Source organism: Crocodylus siamensis, chromosome 2 (genome assembly GCF_052110815.1).
Source record: "Crocodylus siamensis isolate JL-2025a chromosome 2, ASM5211081v1, whole genome shotgun sequence".
Lineage (NCBI taxonomy): Eukaryota > Metazoa > Chordata > Crocodylia > Crocodylidae > Crocodylus > Crocodylus siamensis.
In genome coordinates this window covers 97,148,650-97,167,120 of record NC_143396.1, presented here as the reverse complement: position 1 = coordinate 97,167,120, position 18,471 = coordinate 97,148,650, and the positions used below count along the sequence as shown (strand labels likewise).

General features: G+C 39.4%; 1 protein-coding gene across 1 annotated transcript; it reads right to left on the bottom strand.

Moving 5' to 3' along the window:
* Positions 1–7,400: 7,400 nt before the first annotated feature.
* FGB (fibrinogen beta chain) lies at positions 7,401–16,541 on the bottom strand. Its single transcript, XM_090036444.1, has 9 exons — positions 16,409–16,541; positions 16,138–16,155; positions 13,978–14,181; positions 12,923–13,106; positions 12,102–12,329; positions 11,081–11,194; positions 9,918–10,040; positions 9,438–9,723; positions 7,401–7,793 (listed from the first exon to the last, which is right to left on the bottom strand). Exons 1-9 carry the CDS (start codon positions 16,502–16,504, stop codon positions 7,565–7,567), a joined length of 1,482 nt encoding a protein of 493 aa, XP_089892570.1. The 5' UTR covers positions 16,505–16,541; the 3' UTR covers positions 7,401–7,564.
* Positions 16,542–18,471: the final 1,930 nt, after the last annotated feature.

Here is an 18,471-nt window from a genome sequence, read left to right as displayed (position 1 = left end):
ACAAGGACAAGTGCAAAGTCCTGCATGTGGGACAGAATAATTACATGCACACATACAGACTGGGGAATGACAGGCTAGGCTGCAGTACTGCAAAGAAGGACCTGGGGATTGCAGTAGACCATAAATGAATAAATGAATATGAGCTAACAGTGTGCTCTTTTTGCAAAAAAAAACTCCCAAACCCCCCAAAAAACAAAAAAACAAAAACAGAATACTGGCTTCTATTAACAGGAGTGTTATTTGGAAACCAAGAGAAGTGATTCTTTTGCTCTGTTGAGCACTGGTGAGACCTTACCTGGAGTAATGTGTCCAGTTCTGGACTGTGTGCTTCAAGTAGGATATAGACAGTTTTGGAGGAGCCCAGCACAGAGCAACAAATAGGGGTGGGAGGAAGCAGGGAGGCAAGACTTATGAGGAGAAGCTGAAAGAACTAGAGTTTTTTAGTTTAAGGAAGAAACCTTGAACACAGGGCTGGATTAAATGACCCTGTGAGATTCCTTCCAGCCCTACTTTCCTATGATCCGATAATGCTTGTCACTATCATGTCCTTTAATAATTGCACTAAATATATTAATGGAATTTAATTTTTGGAAAGTAACACCCTATGCAAGAATTATGTTGTAACATGGTTTGATGTCAGTTTGCTGATGTTTTTGAGGGGGCTTTTGAGACACAATCATTTTCCTGGTTGGCAGTCAATTAAAATCAATGAATACATTCAATCTACTGGAAAACATAATAATATTAAAATATCAAGTAATAGAATTTTAATACACCTTTGCAACAGGTCATCTTATGTACTTATGATAGGTATTTATAGGTACTTAACATAGTTCATTTACATCCCACATTCCTTTTAAAAATATAATTTACCAAACTTAATAATTTACTTCAATTTACCAGAAATATTTTAAAGGGCACATATACCCTCACAATGTTGTAAAATATTCAGTAAAAATGACATTTAGTAAGTGGAACCCTTCTCAAATAATATACTAAAAATGAGTGGGCATCCATGCAAAATTATAAAATAAATCACTTGCAATACAAAGTTTGTGTTTTGTAATGACATTCTTTAAAAAAAAAAAGACTAACATTAGGTCATTGCAATGAGAAATCTACTCTCTCTTCTCATTACAGTGTCTTCACATCCTTTAATCATATAATACATTTTCCTGCCTGCTTCAAACCCCCACCAAATTAAAATGCATCAATGTACCAGAATGTAATCATATTCATGATAGGATATATTTATATATAAATCTATTAATTTTATCTTCACATGAATGCACACATACGCTCATATATGAACGTTAACAATAATAACATTGTATTATATATTTTTAATTATATCTTTATATATTTTCCTCAATGTGTTTCTTTCTGGGTATGTGCAGCAGGGGTTCATTAAAGATGTCCTTTTCTAATACAACCACAACCTACTTTTATCAGATTTTTTTTTTTACCAAAGCTAATTTCTATGGAAGAACAGTTGCTCCCTTTGAGGAACAGGAATGTATTTGTTTTTATCTCACATTTGTCCCTTACTGTTTAAAAACTAAACTACAAATAATTATAGTGCCTGTAAGTTTTTGTCTAGCTGTTGATAATAAAACATGATTCTCCTTGTTTTCAGCCATGCGAAAAAGCAGTTATCCTAGCAGTGGCAATGTGTAGGGGGTACACGGGGGTGCACGTGCACCTCCTGGCTGGCCACACTCGCCACTTAGGCAAGGCAAGTGGAAGTGCCAGTGCCCCTCACTGCAAGCACTGGCTGACTTCTGCAATCGCTGCCACCACTTCCAGAAGTGGCTGTGGCCACTTCTGGAAGTGGCGGCAGCAATCGTAGCGATCGGCTGCAGCAATCAGCCATCATGGGATTGCCCACGGGGTATCCTGCCCTGCCCCAGTCGGCGGGACTTGTCGCAGCAGGGGTATGTGCCCCCCACAGACTAAAGCTGCACCAATCGCCCATGTATCCTAGCATTGCCATAGCTCTTAATGACATCTTCAAGTTCTGATAAAGGAATAATTGTTCATCCACCCTTTCAGTTCTAATCAGATTAGGCTTCACTGCTTAATTTGGGTGCAGGTTTTGTTGAAGGACTGTGGTTCCTGTAGTGACCAGTGCGAGACTAAGAGCCTGAGCACATAGAAAAGGAGCTTCTGCTTTCTAGATTGTTTCCCAATTGCCACACTCTGTGGAAGCCTGCTTGTGGATCATCTTCATGTTTCCAGCCTTGTAGTGAGGGGCTGTGGCAGAGGATCCTGAATTCCCCTGGAGCTTTTTCCATAACTCCAAGTAACCACACACTGAAGTAGTGCTGGTTAATTAGTGTCCAGGCTCTGTTAATTTGAACTGATGCTTCTATGCTTTGAGACACCAGTGACAAGGTTCTCTTAACAAGCCTAGCAGATTGAGCCTCTGGAAGCACACCTAAAGGAGTCAAATGACCTGGGGGAGGTCAGATACCAGAACAGACAACTTGGAGATTCTCTAGATCCAGGCCAATTTGATGCTACAAAAAGAACAGAGTGAAATCTGTGACAGGCACAGAAGTTACACATAAACCAATATAAGTGATTCAAGGATCCTGGTTTTCTCTGTTTAGAAATTGCAAATTGTCTGATTAAAAATAGCAAATGCCTCTTCAAATCTGTGTTTTTCTGCAATTAAAATGAAACCACTATATGTATATAACCACATATATATATAACCACTATATATATATAGGTATCAGTTGAACACAATGTTTTATTGATATATTTACAATTTTAAAGCAATTTGGAAGCCTGCAAGTACATGAATTATTATAATAAAAAATTCTAAATACTAATATATTTTGACATTTGATTATTTTTATCAGGAAAAATCAGAGCTCCTCCTGCCCCCTTTGCTCACCAGGATACAAATTCAGATGTGGGTGTCCCTCCCCTTTGTGGAACTGAGCAGCCCTGATGTGCTGGTGCCCCTGCCCATGCTACTTCCCCTCACTCCCAAGCCACAGCCCCTGCAGCCCTGCCAGTACCCCTCACTCCTGATCCACAGCCCCCCCACACCCCTGCTGGTGCCCCTCACTCCCAACCCATTGCCCCTGGCTCTCTGGCCCCAGTCCCCCAGTGTATGAGGACAAGGGTGGGTGTGTGGGGGAGGGAGGTGTGGGCACATGCAACACATTGGTGGTAGGGGAGCACAGGCCACACATGGGGGAGCAGAGAGGGCACAGGTAATGTTTGTGGGGAAATATGTGTTCCCCCCCTCAGATTTCTGCACCCACAGTGGGGCACAGGGTTGCAGCCAGGCCAAACCAGCTCTGGGCAGGAGCCATCTTCACAGCTGAGTGGGTGGGACCCAGCACTGAAGGGACCACTGCACCAACATGGCAGTCCCTCCACCAATGTGACAGGGGCAGCCGCAGCGTGGAGTTGTGCTCCCTACTGCTGCCTGGTAGCCAGGGCTTTCCTTACCTTGGTGCTGGTCTAGCCTGGGTACAGCCCTGTGCCTTGTTGTGGGCACAGAACTCTAGGAGATCACATGCCCCCTCCCCCCATCAATCACTTGTGCTTTCCCAGTAGACTAACCTGGAGGGATCTGCAGGAGATGCTCTCCACAGCTGCCTGGCTGCCAAATGCATGTGTATATGCAGACACATACATGTGGCTTCCCCCACATCCCACTCCCCTCAGCCCCAATCAGCCCTTGCAAGCTGGAACTCTGCCAGCTTACAAGGGGAAACCTGTGGCTTCCCAGGTTTTTCTCCTTCAAAGTAGAAAATTCATGATTTTCTTCTTTAAAAGAAATAATCTGCATTTGTCATCAGCAAACAGAAAATCTGGATCCCTGGATTGGAAACTGGTTCAAAGCTGTAACACAACAGAAATCCAGTGCATATAAACTGCTGTCAAAATGGCCAAAACTGGTTTAAGAGACACCTGGATGGATGTAGTATCAGACTTAACTGATTTAGGTTAAATTAGTTTATTGAATTTGTGTCCTCACAGTCCCCCAGCATCCCAGGATGCTTTTCACCTCCCTTGCAAGCCTCCCTCAGAGGGTAGGTGGGCTAGGTTTGGCTAAAACTGTCTGCTCCAGCTGAGCAGGGAGGTGTGCTTTAGTGCCTCCTGGCTTCTCACCTGCGCCACTGCAGGCATGTGGCTGCATTTCTGGAATCAAAAGTGAATGTCTGTTCACTTACTTATCAGTTCAATGTATGCAGCTCAGCCTAACCTGCGAAGGTTGAATCAATTGAGCCTTGGGCTTTCTGACTATCTGTCCTTAGCCTTACAGAGGTTAGGGAGAGGTTAGATCATGTTAAAAATGGACACCCAATCTAACTTAAATTGCCCAGGTATGGACTTTACACTAGTTAGGTGGATCTATGTGTGAACCGTACCGAAGTTCAGGACAGTTAGATTATTCTAAAAATGGCTGACCTGATCCAAGTTAAGTGTACTTCCAAGGTAGTCTAACTTACCTCCCATTTACTGAGACTAATCTAACTGAACTTCTGTACAGTTCCCAGTACACCGCCAGGTCTGGGAAAGCCCAGCCACTGGCCCTAGCCCTGGGGCTGTGCTTCTTCTACCCCATACCTGGCATTGGGTTATTTTTAGCAGCCCTCTTGCCCCACCCTGAGACAGACATCTCTCCCCCATGGACCAGCCAGCCCTTGTTCACCAAATCCCCCATCCCACAAGCCACTCCTGGTGCAAGTTTTATCAGATTTTGCCAATGCCAGAAGCTGAGGAAGTAAGACAGGGTATGGGGAAGGGCAGATGTGATAGGGTTATAGGGCAGGTTGTTCATCTCCAGTTGAAGGGGTTGGGTGGCTAAAAATAGCCACCCAACCCCTTAGTCTCTGGTCCCAGGGGGCGGAGAGAGTTCCCCAACCCCCCCAAGACCCCTCACAGAGCCGTAAGCCCCTCTGATCCTGCCAAAACCGCCTGGGTCCCAGGACCCCTCCGTAGACCTTGCCTGCCCCCCATCTCTCTGTGGACCCTGCCTGCCTCCCTGTTCCTTGCTGGACTCCTGACAACACCCCCCCGCCCCGAGCCTGCTTGTCTCCCTGATCCCCCCAACATCCCCTGCTAACCTCCCCATCCTGACTTGCCTTAGATCAAGTGGCTATTTTAACTCAATCTAACTTCCCTCTAACCTCCCCAAATGTCTTTATGCAGCCCCAGCTAGCCCACCCAATGACACTGTCCTTTTACTGTAGCTCCTCCTCTGCCATGCAAGCTCTTTAGGACAGGAACTGCTACACTATGCATTCATAAAGAGCCCAGCACATTGGTTCCTTATCTGACTGCAATCTCTAGGTGCTCCAGTAGTACAATGTGGTACATGTTGTGGAAGAAATTAAACTTTGCGTTGTGTTTCATATCAGAATTCACAGACCCAGCATTAGTTTATTGGCGCTCATACCATACAATTGTAGGGAGGAGATCTAAGCAGAATTCCCCACCTCTACAAGTTAATATACCTTTTTATACCTAAAATTTTTAAACAAAGCATCCTTGAAAAGAAAGTCGGGGTAAATCATAACAGTTGCTTGCTCATCAACACGTTTTTGTTTTTGAGAACTGTTATCACCTTTTTGTTTTTAGGAAAGAGAGAAACATTTGTTCCTAAAGAACTGTGCATGGAGTCGTAATAAGCAGAAGAGTTTTTCCTTATCTTAAAACCTTTTAAAATACTAAGCAAGAACATTTTTTTCTTCACTTTATAGCCAACTTAGAGGCCTGGATAAATTTATAGTCAAGTTAAAGGCCTGGATAAATGTATAGTCAAGTTAGAGGCCTAGATAAATCTACTTCAACAATGTGGAAACTATATGTATGTATCCTCAGTGTCCTTATAGAGCTCTGATATATGCAATAAGTGGGGAAAGAGGAGTATCTGAGATATGGTATGTGAACTACATAGCAGGGAAAAGCAAGTTCAGTCTAGGGCAGGGGAGGGCAATTATTTCAGCTGGAGAGCCACTTAATAAGTTTTGGTGACCTGTTGAGAGCCACACACAAAATATTTCAGGAGATATCATTTTAACAAATTATAGTTGAAAAAAATCATATTAAAGATCAATCATCTACTATAACACATTTTAATTTTATTTCAAAAAATATTTTTTGCTCTGATTTACGTTTTTTGAATAGTGTATATAGAGGTGATTCCATATAGGTCAAAATAAAGTCTTACACTGGTATATTGTGTGTGTGGTGGGGTGGGAGCATGTGTGTGGAAGGGGTGTGATGTGTATGTGAGGGGGGTGGGTGTGTATGTGTTTGTGGGGGGCTGGCCATTCAATAGGTCCTCAGAGCTGGCTAGGGGCTGGGGAAAGGAGGAGGGGAAGGGAGAGGCACACTTCCCCACTCTACCACTACGTCACGTGCTATCTGTTGTCTGGGGTGGTGCATCAGGGACAGTAGGACAAGGAGGAAGAGGAAGGCAAGGAGAGCTGAGCAGTACCTGGGTGACTGCAGCAGCAGTGGGAGCAGGCCCACTGGGAAGCTGTGTATGCTGGCTGGGACCAGGGCCAGGGCCAGGGCTGGGACAGTACAGTCAGCAGGCATAGGGCAGGTATGGTGAGAGCACAGTGCAGGCTGCCCCAGGTGGGAACAGGTGGGCATGGAGGCAGCTGTGGGCTGTATACAGTCAGTTGGTAGTCCAGATCTGGTCTGTGGGATGTATTTTGTCCATCCCTGGTCTACAGCAATGGTTCTCAATCTTTTTGACTCAAGAGGCCCCTCCTCAGCCTTATGGTACCTCTCAGAAAATGCTAGCTCATAGCTTTCACCCATTTTTGACTATGGAAAAGTAACAGAACAATTCATTTCTTGCAAAGAATTCAGAAAGACCATAACAGGTCAGAATATATTTGACATTCCTGTTTGAAAACTCTGGATTTATCTTGTGACTTTTGTAGGTTCTGTACACATCACAGTGCTAATATTGAGAAGCATCATGCAACAGCCTTTAAAAGATCTCATGGCACCCCAGCTTGCTGTACCACTTTGGTTGAGAACCACTGACTAAGGGGGTAAGATCTGAACAGAACAACTGGTGGCTTGTGACTTTTTACAATTTTTTTCTTTATTCCTTCTCATTGGATTGTGTGTCAGGTTAGTGCACCTTACTTTATATAAAATAAGAACACGTTCTTCTACAGTAGCAGAAAATGTTTAATGAATATTAATCCACCTCACTGAAAACACTTGTTTCTGTGTTAAACATGTAAAAATATGTATAATTTAAATGAAGGAGCTAGTAAAATTAAAGAATTCTTTCCCTCTGGTTTTGAATGGCTTTATAAGCAAATAGAATGGACCTGATTCAAGACTATAAATAATGCTGTTAGTTATATGTGTATCGTGGGATCAAATAAAAAATGGTACAAAAGTTCTTGTGAGTTATTTTAATGGGCCAGGCATACATTCCAGTTTAGGTCACAATATATTCAAATATAAACTTTGGTGCATTTCTTTGATGTAGATGAAATTCAGTGGGTATGCACTCAAAGAAGGTATCCAAGATATGAGCATGAAAACATTTGACATTGCTCATTTAATGTGGAAAGAATGGTCTAATCTTTATACTCACCTTCTTCAATGAATACCATGACCCTTTCCAATTCATCCATACAACACCATCATCTGTACCATGTTTTGCCATATCCCAGGTGTATAACCCACCCCAATAATATCTGCCATTGAGGTTGGCTGCATGGCAGCGATTATACCACCAGCCACCACCATCTTCTTTAGAACACTGTTTTCTTGGATCTGCATGTATCCTAGAGGAAAAAGTGTACACAGTTAATAATAATGAATGAACTGTACATAGACAAGACAACAGAATAACTTTGTTTGTTTGTGTGTGTGTGTGCGTCTATTTTTGTTGAGCCTAAAAATGTATCAAAAGTTGTCCCTAAATTTTCCACCAAAGACTAACTGTCTAGAGTGTGCACCATACACCTCACTGGATAAAAAAGCTTGCTAGTAGCCAATCTATAATGAAAAGTTCACAAAAGGAATTGCCATGTAAAATGAATCATCTACAAATGCTATTAAGTAAGATGATCCTCTGTCATCAAATTATTGAGCACAATTCTTGCTCTTATCTTTTTTTTGGGGGGGGGGAGGGGTCTGCTTCAGTTTGCTGATATTTGTCAGCCCTTGGTAACAAAACAGGCTTACTTATGTGCCTTGTTAAAACTTACAGGGCAGATCTCAGAGCCAGCGGCAAAACCAGAAGTGCACTTCCATCAGCACTTCCAGTTTCATGGCTGGCACTTTCAGAGGGTGCCTGGCCGATCTCAGGAGGTGCACATGCACCCATGTGCACCCCCTACACATTGCCAATGTGCGCCAATGACCACAGCACATTGAGCTGGCAGGCCCCCGCACTGAAGCACCCTCATGCCCCAGCTAGCCCCATCCCCATCTACATGTGTGCTGCAGCACACTAAATAAATGCTCCTACCTTGGGAGTCTTCAAAAGGAGGCTAAATAATCACCTAGCCAGCATTGTTTGACCCCAGCATTCTTTCCTGCCTGTGGGGGCAGGGGGTCAGACTTGATGATTTGCTCAGGTCCCTTCCGACCCTACCAACTATGAAATAATGTTGCTTAGGATATTACTTGTGTTGGGCAGTACCATCCTATGGCAGAGCATATTAGTTTACTGTGGCCTAATAGTGTTGTACATGTGGATGCTGAGGCTTTACTGCGGAGTTAATTAGTCAGCTCTGCAGTAAATGTCACATGTAAACACACTCCCTGTATTCTATTTTGATTTCTAGTTATCTGGGTTCAATGCAGGTTTGGTAGCATTTGAAAATAATCTTGATGACCTTATTCTTATTCTAGAATGCACTTGACATTAGTTCATACCACAGAGATGTCACCTCTAGGTTGGAAAACTGATTATAAGAAGTCAAGGACTTAAACAGCACAGATATTACCTTCCACTAGTACTCCTTGCCCAAATTCTTTCTAGTACTAAGTATTCACTTGTTTACTGAATCAGTGTCATCATGAGTGCTATTTAATCAGTAACATCTTCAGTTACTAAAAGGATTGCATAGTGTGAAAAAATGCCAATTTGTAGACATTGATATGATTATCAGAAACAGTGCAGCTGTGTTTGAAGGGTCTTAGTATTTAATTCTGGTATGGCTGAAATCCAACCCATGGCTTCACTGGGGAAAATTCTGCCGTTGGATATGTCAGTGGAACATTGCATGTACCTGGCTCATGACTGGCAGATCACATACCTTGTGTGATTGTGAAACTTTGCTGAATGAGCATATTTGAAGACACTATGGAACAATGTAGTTAGCTGCACATTAAGCACTAGGGTCTTATATATGTTAGCTGCAGCTCAATATAAAAAAACCCCAACCTAATGAAATCGCTAATGCAAATATTGCACATACCATCCATCATTGTCTCTGTCAAAAGTGCTGAAGTACATGCCATTATGAACTGTCATTGTTCTGTTCTCGCCATGCAGTTGTGAAGCTCCTTCCATAAGGGCATTGCCAGCCGTGCCTTTGTAGTTAGTAAGTGAGAGCTGATACTTGTGTGCCTCATTCTGGATGGTGAATCCTCCATATTGAGCTGTAACCTTATTATTATCCCAATCCTCCATTTCAATTAAAACCTCAGTAGGTCCGATTTTGGTGAGCTGGCTGATTTTATCATTTCCAAGCCAATATTCACCTGAAAACAATGAAAGCAAATTCTGGAAAATGACATTCAGAATATACTTTAATGCATCTTTACTACTTGCCCAAAATCTATTGCAGTTGGTTAGTTCATGAAATTTTTTCTAATCGATTGTGGGAAACTATAAGAAACATAACAGTATAGTTGTAAGTACAAAACCAGTTCATGTTTTGTGTTCAGAATTTTACCTGGGGAATTGCAGTATTTTTTCTCTCTACCCTTTGCAACATTTCCAAATCCTTTCTTATATGAATCCCATGTTCTCCCAAAGCCAACACTTCCATCTTGACGGTTCTGAATCAAAGTCCATCCTGTAACAGCAACAATTTATAAATTATAAACTAGAAAAATAATTTTAGGGCACAGTCCTGATCCTATTTGTGTCCAAGGGAACTTCGCAGTTGACTTCAAATTGGTGCAGGACTGAAATGTTACTGTTTATAAACTTCCACCTTTACTCATGTTGAGCAGTACCTTATTCCCAGAGTCTCAGGGAATTGTTTGTTCCCTTAAGACAGAAGCAATGACAACATTAGAGAAGCAATAGTTCTCTCTTTGGAGCATGACTACCTGAAATAATCTTTCAAAAGTTAAATTGTTCTGTTGGCATGAGCATCTAGCTCCATGTCAGAAGCAAGAAATACTAGAAGACCTTCATGCTGCACTAGATTTTGACATAGGTTGGAGGTGATGATGTGGAGGAGGAGTTCTGGGAAGCAGACGAAGCCTCGGTTGCATTTCCTCCCATGTTTCCTTCTTTTTTGTGGATTAATAAATAATACAATGCAGTCCTTGAACAAGTGCAGATAAATTACCACCATACAACCAGCCCATCCTGACTTGCCTTAGATCAGGTGGCTATTTCTAACTCAATCTAACTTCCTTCCCCCTAACCTCCCCAAATGTCTGTATGCAACCCCAGCTAGCCCCCCCCACCCCAGCTACACTGTCCTTTTACAATGTATCAACATTTTATATACTAAGTCCATTTCATGATTATTCAATCATTTCTTTCACAGCTTTATTACAGAAACTCTTGTTATGGGCCCCCTTCTGTCTCAAAACCCAGTCTGCCAGTACTTGGTTCTCAAAACATTTAAGAATTCTGCAGATTACAAAAAAAGCTTGTGTGAGGAAGTAATATACCATAACCTACAGAGAAGATGCTATAGTAATAAAATATAAATGGATCACAAGTCATAGCTGGAGAACAAGTGCTTTAAATTAACTAATAATAAATTCAGTAAATTGTGATTCCATCCTAACATGCACAAATGCAAAGAAGTAAGAGTGCAAATTCTTTTTGTCAATATTTTCCTTCTCACAACATCATAGCTTATCTCACACTGACCTCCTTTCTCTGTAGCCATATCACAGTAAACTTTGTAAGGTTTGGTGAAAGTATCCGGCTGAATGAGGTACATTTCTGATGTCTCACCTCCTTTTCTGAAAATGTCTTCACATTCTGAAAACATAAACCAATAGTGCATCTTATTTTGAGAGCTATGATCTTCTACTAGAACAATCCTCTGCATGGAGAAAATGATTAAAAGGATAGCCTTCTTTTCGCTGATTACACAATAATAATATTTTTTAAAATTTAATAATATTTTTTAAAATCTAAAAATAAAAATATTTTAAAAATATTTTTTAAAATCTAAAATCTAATATTTTTTAAAATCTAGCTTAAGTCCACTTAAGCTAGAGTTCACCTTGGTTTAAATCACTCCCTCAGCCTTTTTAGACCCAAAACAACCCTTGGAAAATGTCAGCTCTTACCTTTTTGACTCTGGAAAAATAATAAAGCAATTTGTCTATTTCAAGGATGCAAAGAATTCAGAAAGACCACAACAGGTTGGAATGCTTTGACAGAACAGATTTCTGTTTGAAATTTCTGGCTTTGCATGTGGGTGTTTGCACATTTGACAGCACTAAAAGGATCTTGTGGAACCCCAGGGTGCCTTGGCACCCTGGTTAAGAATCTCTGATCCAAAGGATAAATGATATGCCATTCAAAAGAATCAAGAAAGAACCACTAACCGACACTCATATAGGCTGAGATTTTCAAAATTGCCTAAATGGTTTAGGAGCACAAATTCCTATTCGCTTTCTATAATATTTTGAAAGCCAGTGAAACTTCTGCTTCTACAACAATTAGGCCATTTAAAAATCCAAAGCCCAATTAAAATATACAACAGGTAACACACATGATTTTCCATATCCATTTAGGATGCTGGTCTATCTGCCTTGGTATCCTAATTGGTTACTAGTATCAGACACTTAACAAGAAGATGAAACTGAATTGGATAATGCATCTGTCTAATTGTACCAGGATTTAAATGGGAGATTTTCTTTAGATCTACATGAATTACCTTTGCCTGAAACCACTGGGATATTGCAAGAAACAGTGCAAGGGGAGCGGCAGTTGTCCATTTGGGATGATATGGCAGCTTCCAGTTTTTGTATCTTTTTGTGTAAATTGTCCACAATTGAACGAAGAACTCGGATGGCAGATGGAATGTTGTTGTCCATATTCTCCTTAATGAAATGATACTGCTGCTCTATTTCTGTGCTATACTCAGAAACTACATTCTGATTGTCTGAAAAACAAAAATGTATAAAAGTCATCATGATTTGCAACCTGTTTGCCAAATAGTTGAAGATAATTTCATTCTAAAATATGATCAGTCAGCAGTATTTAAGATTTCACTTCTTCCTTAGCCATGTATAGATTGCTTTATTGCTTTTCTCCTAGCTACCTTGATTCCACTGCATCAAACACTTTTCTTTAAGCCCTGCAATGAGGGTATACTTGTAGATTCGTTATTGTTCCTATTGCCAAGGAACGGTAAGAGACATGTTTCTAGAAGCCACAATGGCTGCCCAAGAACTGGACCTCAAAAATGTGATGGGCATCAGAAAGCAGTGAGGGAAGAGAGGGGGCTGCTGGAATAACTTTGGGGTGCCCTGTGAGCGCTTTACCTCTGACTTCGATAAAAGCAGAGCCAAGCTCATGGCCCTCCTGTTGGATTATTAGATTTATGATTATAGTTTGTGAGATCGTATCTCCCAAGATGAATGCTCTACAATATCTGTAACCCTTTAAAAAAGTCTCAAGTTATGTATAAGTAACTGTGGCAATATAAATGTCTGTAATCCCAATTTAATTCATTGAAACATATGAATAATGTACCTGTTCTTTGTTTCTTTCTTTTTACCAAATTCTCTTCTATTGTAGTCACATACACTTGGAAATTTCCAGAGTTTTCAGATAATTTCTGTACTTTATCATTTAGGTCATGAACAGTTGATTTCACACTTTTCTCTTGCTTTACCAATGTCATTTGCAGCTCACATCCAGTTGGACACAACACGCCCTAAAAAACAAACGAATCAGTTACAAGTGTGGTAAATTAGAGCATTTTTACACATGCTTTGGAGGGGAGGGGGGCACTTTAATTAGAATGGCTCTGTGTACTGCTCTAATTAACGCTCCTGGAGAATCTTGTGTATTGGCATCCCACGCTTCAAAATGGCAGTAGGGCACTTTGTCTAAAGCTCATTGAATGAGCTTTAAAGCACTCCTGCTGCCATTTTGAAGTGTGGGGATGCAAATACATAAGACACGGAAGCTGGAGCATGTTAATTAGCATGCTCTGACTAGTTGTAATTCCAGTGCATTGGAGCAGCCCCCCAGACTGTGTACAGGTACCCTTAGAGCCCAGACTTTCAAACGTGGGTATGCTTAGCCTCACTATAATTTTTTTCTCTATAAGTTCAAAGCGTTAATTATTTTAGTTGCTTAAATAAGATCTGAGTCCAGGCATAATGCCATGAAATCAACAGCAATATAGAATGAGTCAGAAAGAATAAAAGAATGAACTGAGCAACAATTTTAAAAGATAAATTCTAGAAAAAAAAAATTATTTCTGGAGAAGCATCAATATCCAACTGGAAAAATCTGTGTATCGAATTCACTTCAATTGCCTAAGAAATATTCCAGGAAGAATAGACCTGTTGAGCAGCTGAACAAGCCCACCAAGTTCTAACCCTGCATTTTCCACATGCAATATTGATAAAAGACAACAGTAATGAAGTGAAAGGATTGGCAGGTACCTAATGGAAACCTTTTTTTACTCAGACAAGTCCACACTGCTGTGAGGTTTGATACATTTCTGAAATCAAGGAAAAACCTCTTGTTGTTAACGACGTCAGTCTACACTACAGTTATAATATGAATAGACCTACTAGCTCATCTGCTGCATGCTTGCAGCCTCCAACATCGGGATAAACAATGGGCCTTTTATGTTGGCCACTGGTGGGTGGTTTCGTTGGACGAGGACGATATCCGCCTACAGAAATGGGAGGAGGAGCTGGTCTAAGGGTTGGACTTAGCTCCCGTCTTTTATCCAGTGGCCTGTGTCCTCGAGCATCTGCGAACGTTTCTCCACCCTACATAAAGAAAAGCAAGAGAAAGGCCCTTCATAACCATGCATTATAATATTCATTGTTAGAATATTATAATACCCATTTTTTTAAGTTGGATATGTAAACATGCAATAATAAAATAAGTATTTATCTGTACATTTCAATTATCATTGCACCATCTTATCAGTTTTAAATTTAACAAAAGAAGCATGCTAATTCTATCTAAAATGAAAAGATATTTTGGTCAAAGACCTAAGCATTATCATGGGCAGGTAAACAAAAGCATTTACCCAACAAGCTTTGACAATCAAAAGAGTGAAAAAGATATTAGGAGAGCTAAGTGAAATAGAAATAATAATGAAATATTACGCTACATGTTAGTAATAGGTATGCCTTTTCTTGCCAGGCTAAACAGTACACTTCAAAATAGCAAAAAAAGAGAAAAGCCCCAGAAAAAATTAACAAATTTAGAACGAATCACAAGAAATACATTTTATACAACATAACCATTGTATACCATGGAGCTTTAAAAGGGAATTAAAAAAAAGTGGGGATTAGCCACTTTTTCATATAGCTAAGAAGATAGTATGTACTCAGGCGATTAACATAAAAAGTGAAAGGCAAGTTATTCTATAATTGCCCTCAATTGGGAGTCTCTTGAACCTTCCTGTGATGTATGTTTCTGGACATGGTCAGAAACAAGATACTTGTACAGCTGTAGCTCTGGCCTGAACTAATTCCTTGGTCAATGAGTAAGGTCAATTTTTGAAGCACGTTAAAACCATGATTGGGCAATATTACTTACCACAAGCACAGAAACATAACTAAAAGCAGCCATGATCCTAAATTCTGTAGCAGGAAATAGTGGGTGTCAGGTAGGGAGGAGGGGGATGACTTAAGAATTTGAATCATGTCCACAAATTTTTGTAGGCAGCACTGAGATTGTAATTTATTCATTTGCTGTAGTGCATTACATTTTCAGCTGTTGAAAGCATTAAACACTTTCTAAAAAAACCATATTTATCTATTTTAAAACACAATCACTAAAAACTCCAAAGTGCTGAATAACAAAAACAGGGGTGAGGAACATAAATATTTTGTCTGGACCAAAAGATCAAGACTTTGAATCAAATGCTTCTCCAACCTTCCACACTTCTATGCTATTCCACTGAAATTAGTAACACTTATCTCACAGACAAGGACTTCAGGATTAGACAACAAAAAAGCAAGCAATATATGCATTAGAAACCTGCTGGGAAGCTATTTAGTAGAATAATATTTCCAGAAAATAATATTTAAGAAAAAGTGTCTTGTTCATCCCCAGCTGGTGGTCCTCATTTGTTTGGGGTTTGTAAAATATAAAACAAATATTGGCAGACCCTAAATCAAATAATAATTTTATCTTAAATTCTTTCCTTCAGTAAAATGAAATATATCAGAGGTATAAATGTGAATAAGCTAATAATAGATGGTCCCTGATTGTTTTGCAATTTCCTCTGATTTTGTTCCAAAAGGTACTCTCCGGACACATCTATACAGGATGTTTACTGCACAGTTGACTAAGTAGCTCTGCAGTAAACATTGCACATCTACACGTGCACCCCTATTAGGCTGGAGTAAATTAATTAACTCCACAGCAGGATAGTACTTGTTAATACAAAGTACTTGTTAATACAAGTACTATCTTGCTGTAGAGTTTTTAACCGTGCATCAGTGCACATATAGATTTATAATCCAGAGCTGTATGAGCTGGCAGCCAATTGCTTTTGTTGCTCATTTAAGGTCTTATTCAAAGTCCAATGAATCAATGGAAAGATTGCTACTGACAACAATAAACTTTGGTTCAACACCTTACTTATCACACACTTTACTACTCTTTTCAACCTGCAGAGTTTGCTTCCTGTGCTATTCATGAAAAATCAGCATTGCTGCAAATTCTTGAATCTATTTAGTGGAGCATAGCAAAAAATCCAGTCTTACCGTAGGGGTTTCAACATCCTACAACAAGAGAAGGAAAGAAAGGAAAACATATCAGAAAATATAAATGAAACTATTTTGTTGTTAAATATGAAAGAAAAAATATAATTAGAAGCACCTGAGCTCCATTAAGTGGAGCATGAATATATTCTCGATGTAGTTTAACATTTTTCATTTCTGTAGATTAATTGAATTCAAAAGCTTACAAAGTCATGCATACCATCAAATAAAATTAAACATTACTATTGTTATTAAGTATTATCTCTACTACAACCTCAGGATCGTAGTCAGTTTGACCCTGGGCTTTAACTATGGAAACACAGAGCAGAAACAAGAGCAACAACTTCATGATGCTGACTTGCTTGAACATCTCAGCTTCCTCTGCTGAAGGCTCTGATGGCACTGTGAGTTCATATATATATATATATATATATGGATGAGGCATTCTTAATTTTCCTGTCTTGTTTATGATAGGTCAGATGACTAAGAGTCATCATCTCTCTGTTAATATTTAACATCTCTGTTCACTTTGTCCCTGAACAAATTCACTAGTTGAGCAACATCTCAGGACAAACCTTATCTCAATGTCACATATACCCTCCCTTTCTAAAAGCATAATTTAAATACATCCTTAGAAATCATCTGTAGATAATCTGTAGATTCAGCCTTAAAATCACCAGATTACGTGAAGTTAGTTTTTTCCGAAAACCACCATAAAAGTTATATTAACTGGGGGACATATGTACCAAATGTCACAACCTTGTATGTTTCTTCTTTTCTGCAACCTTAAATTTTAAATAAGAATTTTATTTAATATTAATCAAAATATTATCCATAGCGCCAAATTATACTGTACAGATCTGAGGTATCTGAAGATGACATACTTAATAAATATACATTTCTATGAGTATCAGTATATGGCAAGTAAATAATGGCTACATAATAATTTTTAACGCACCACTTTAAAAGTCTTGGTTGGGAAGCAGAGGCCTAATGTGTGAGAATTCTTTTAAAGGTATTTAAAATTATGGTGCCTGTTGAACAAAGCATTCTTCTGCACCTCCCTAACAGGAAGCATATGACTAGTTCTATTTATTTTAATGGGAATATTGACATGCTTTGTGGAACTGGATCCTGATTTTGACAACACTTGCTCAGTATACATATATATATATAAATGTCAGAATCCAGCTCAGAATGTGGAACATGACATAAACAGGGAGAGTGAGGTGCCAAAATAGAGCCAGAAGATCCACAGCTACACTTTTTAATATTGGTGTTACAAAGAAAAAATATCTTTTATGGTATGGTTTGTACATTATTTGAACATCTGTACCACCTGTCACAGTTACTCAATGGATATTTAGTACACAAGGAGTATGTCTACATGAGATGTTAACTGTGCAGTAGCCCAATAACACTGCACAGTAGTGTGTCTGGCAAAAACCATGTTAATATGCTACTGCACAGTATGCATCACAAAAAACCCATATGCCAGTGCTACTGTGCTGTAGCATGAGTTACTGTGCATTGATTTAGTACTTGGTTAGCCAAGCACTAAAATGAATGCACAGTAACTATGGTACGTTAATGGATGTGTAGATGCACCCAGGATATACAAATTTTGGGCTTTTTTGCCTTACTGTAAAAAAAAAATACACTGAAGATTCCCTCCTGCCCAAGATGGTTTGTATGTCAAAAAATGTTCTGAAATATCAACTTTAATTTAAAAGCCTTGACGTATAACTCTTACGCTTGTACATTCTCTGTTCTGTGTTGATGACTAATATAGCAAATAATTTGACTATCAGAAATATTCACAAGAATGTCTCATCTTACGAAAATATCAGAGCATAATCATGTGTTATAGTTGCCTATGAATAAAAGTTATATGTGCATAATGACCTTTTAAAGAATGTGTTGTGCAGTTAATGTGCCTAATTAGGTTACAACAATAATAAAGACTCAATAGTGGCATACAGTAACATTGGTATATTAGTATTTGTTAACTTTTTCTATGTTTATTTGATGCCAACATTTTAACATGCACTTTACATTTTTAGCAAATAGTATGAGACTCCTTATGCTGGAGTTTGATAAGCAACAACGGACATGCCTGTTTTGGGGAATAAATTCTGTGATATTTTTGTGAGAGTGAACTATTTAAAGACACAAATGGCAGGTGAGTACCTACTTCGCATTTTCTCTCATAAGGTATTAGATAACTTATTGCCATCTGTGCCTTCAACAACCTCGCCTAAAGACTAGTATTCAAAAGTTCCTTCAGCTTTTGATCCTTATTTATTACAGGCCAAATACGCATGTGTAAACAATGGA

Bases quoted from the DNA above. Each gene is read 5' to 3' on its own strand.
- FGB (XM_090036444.1), bottom strand. From the start codon at position 16,504: ATGTTCAAGCAAGTCAGCATCATGAAGTTGTTGCTCTTGTTTCTGCTC. The intron at 11,195-12,101 runs GTAATTCATGTA...TTATGTTTTCAG, and splicing joins CCCAGTGGTTTCAGGCAAAG to AATGTGAAGACATTTTCAGA. The intron at 10,041-11,080 runs GTCAGTGTGAGA...TTGCTGTTACAG, and splicing joins TATGGCTACAGAGAAAGGAG to GATGGACTTTGATTCAGAAC.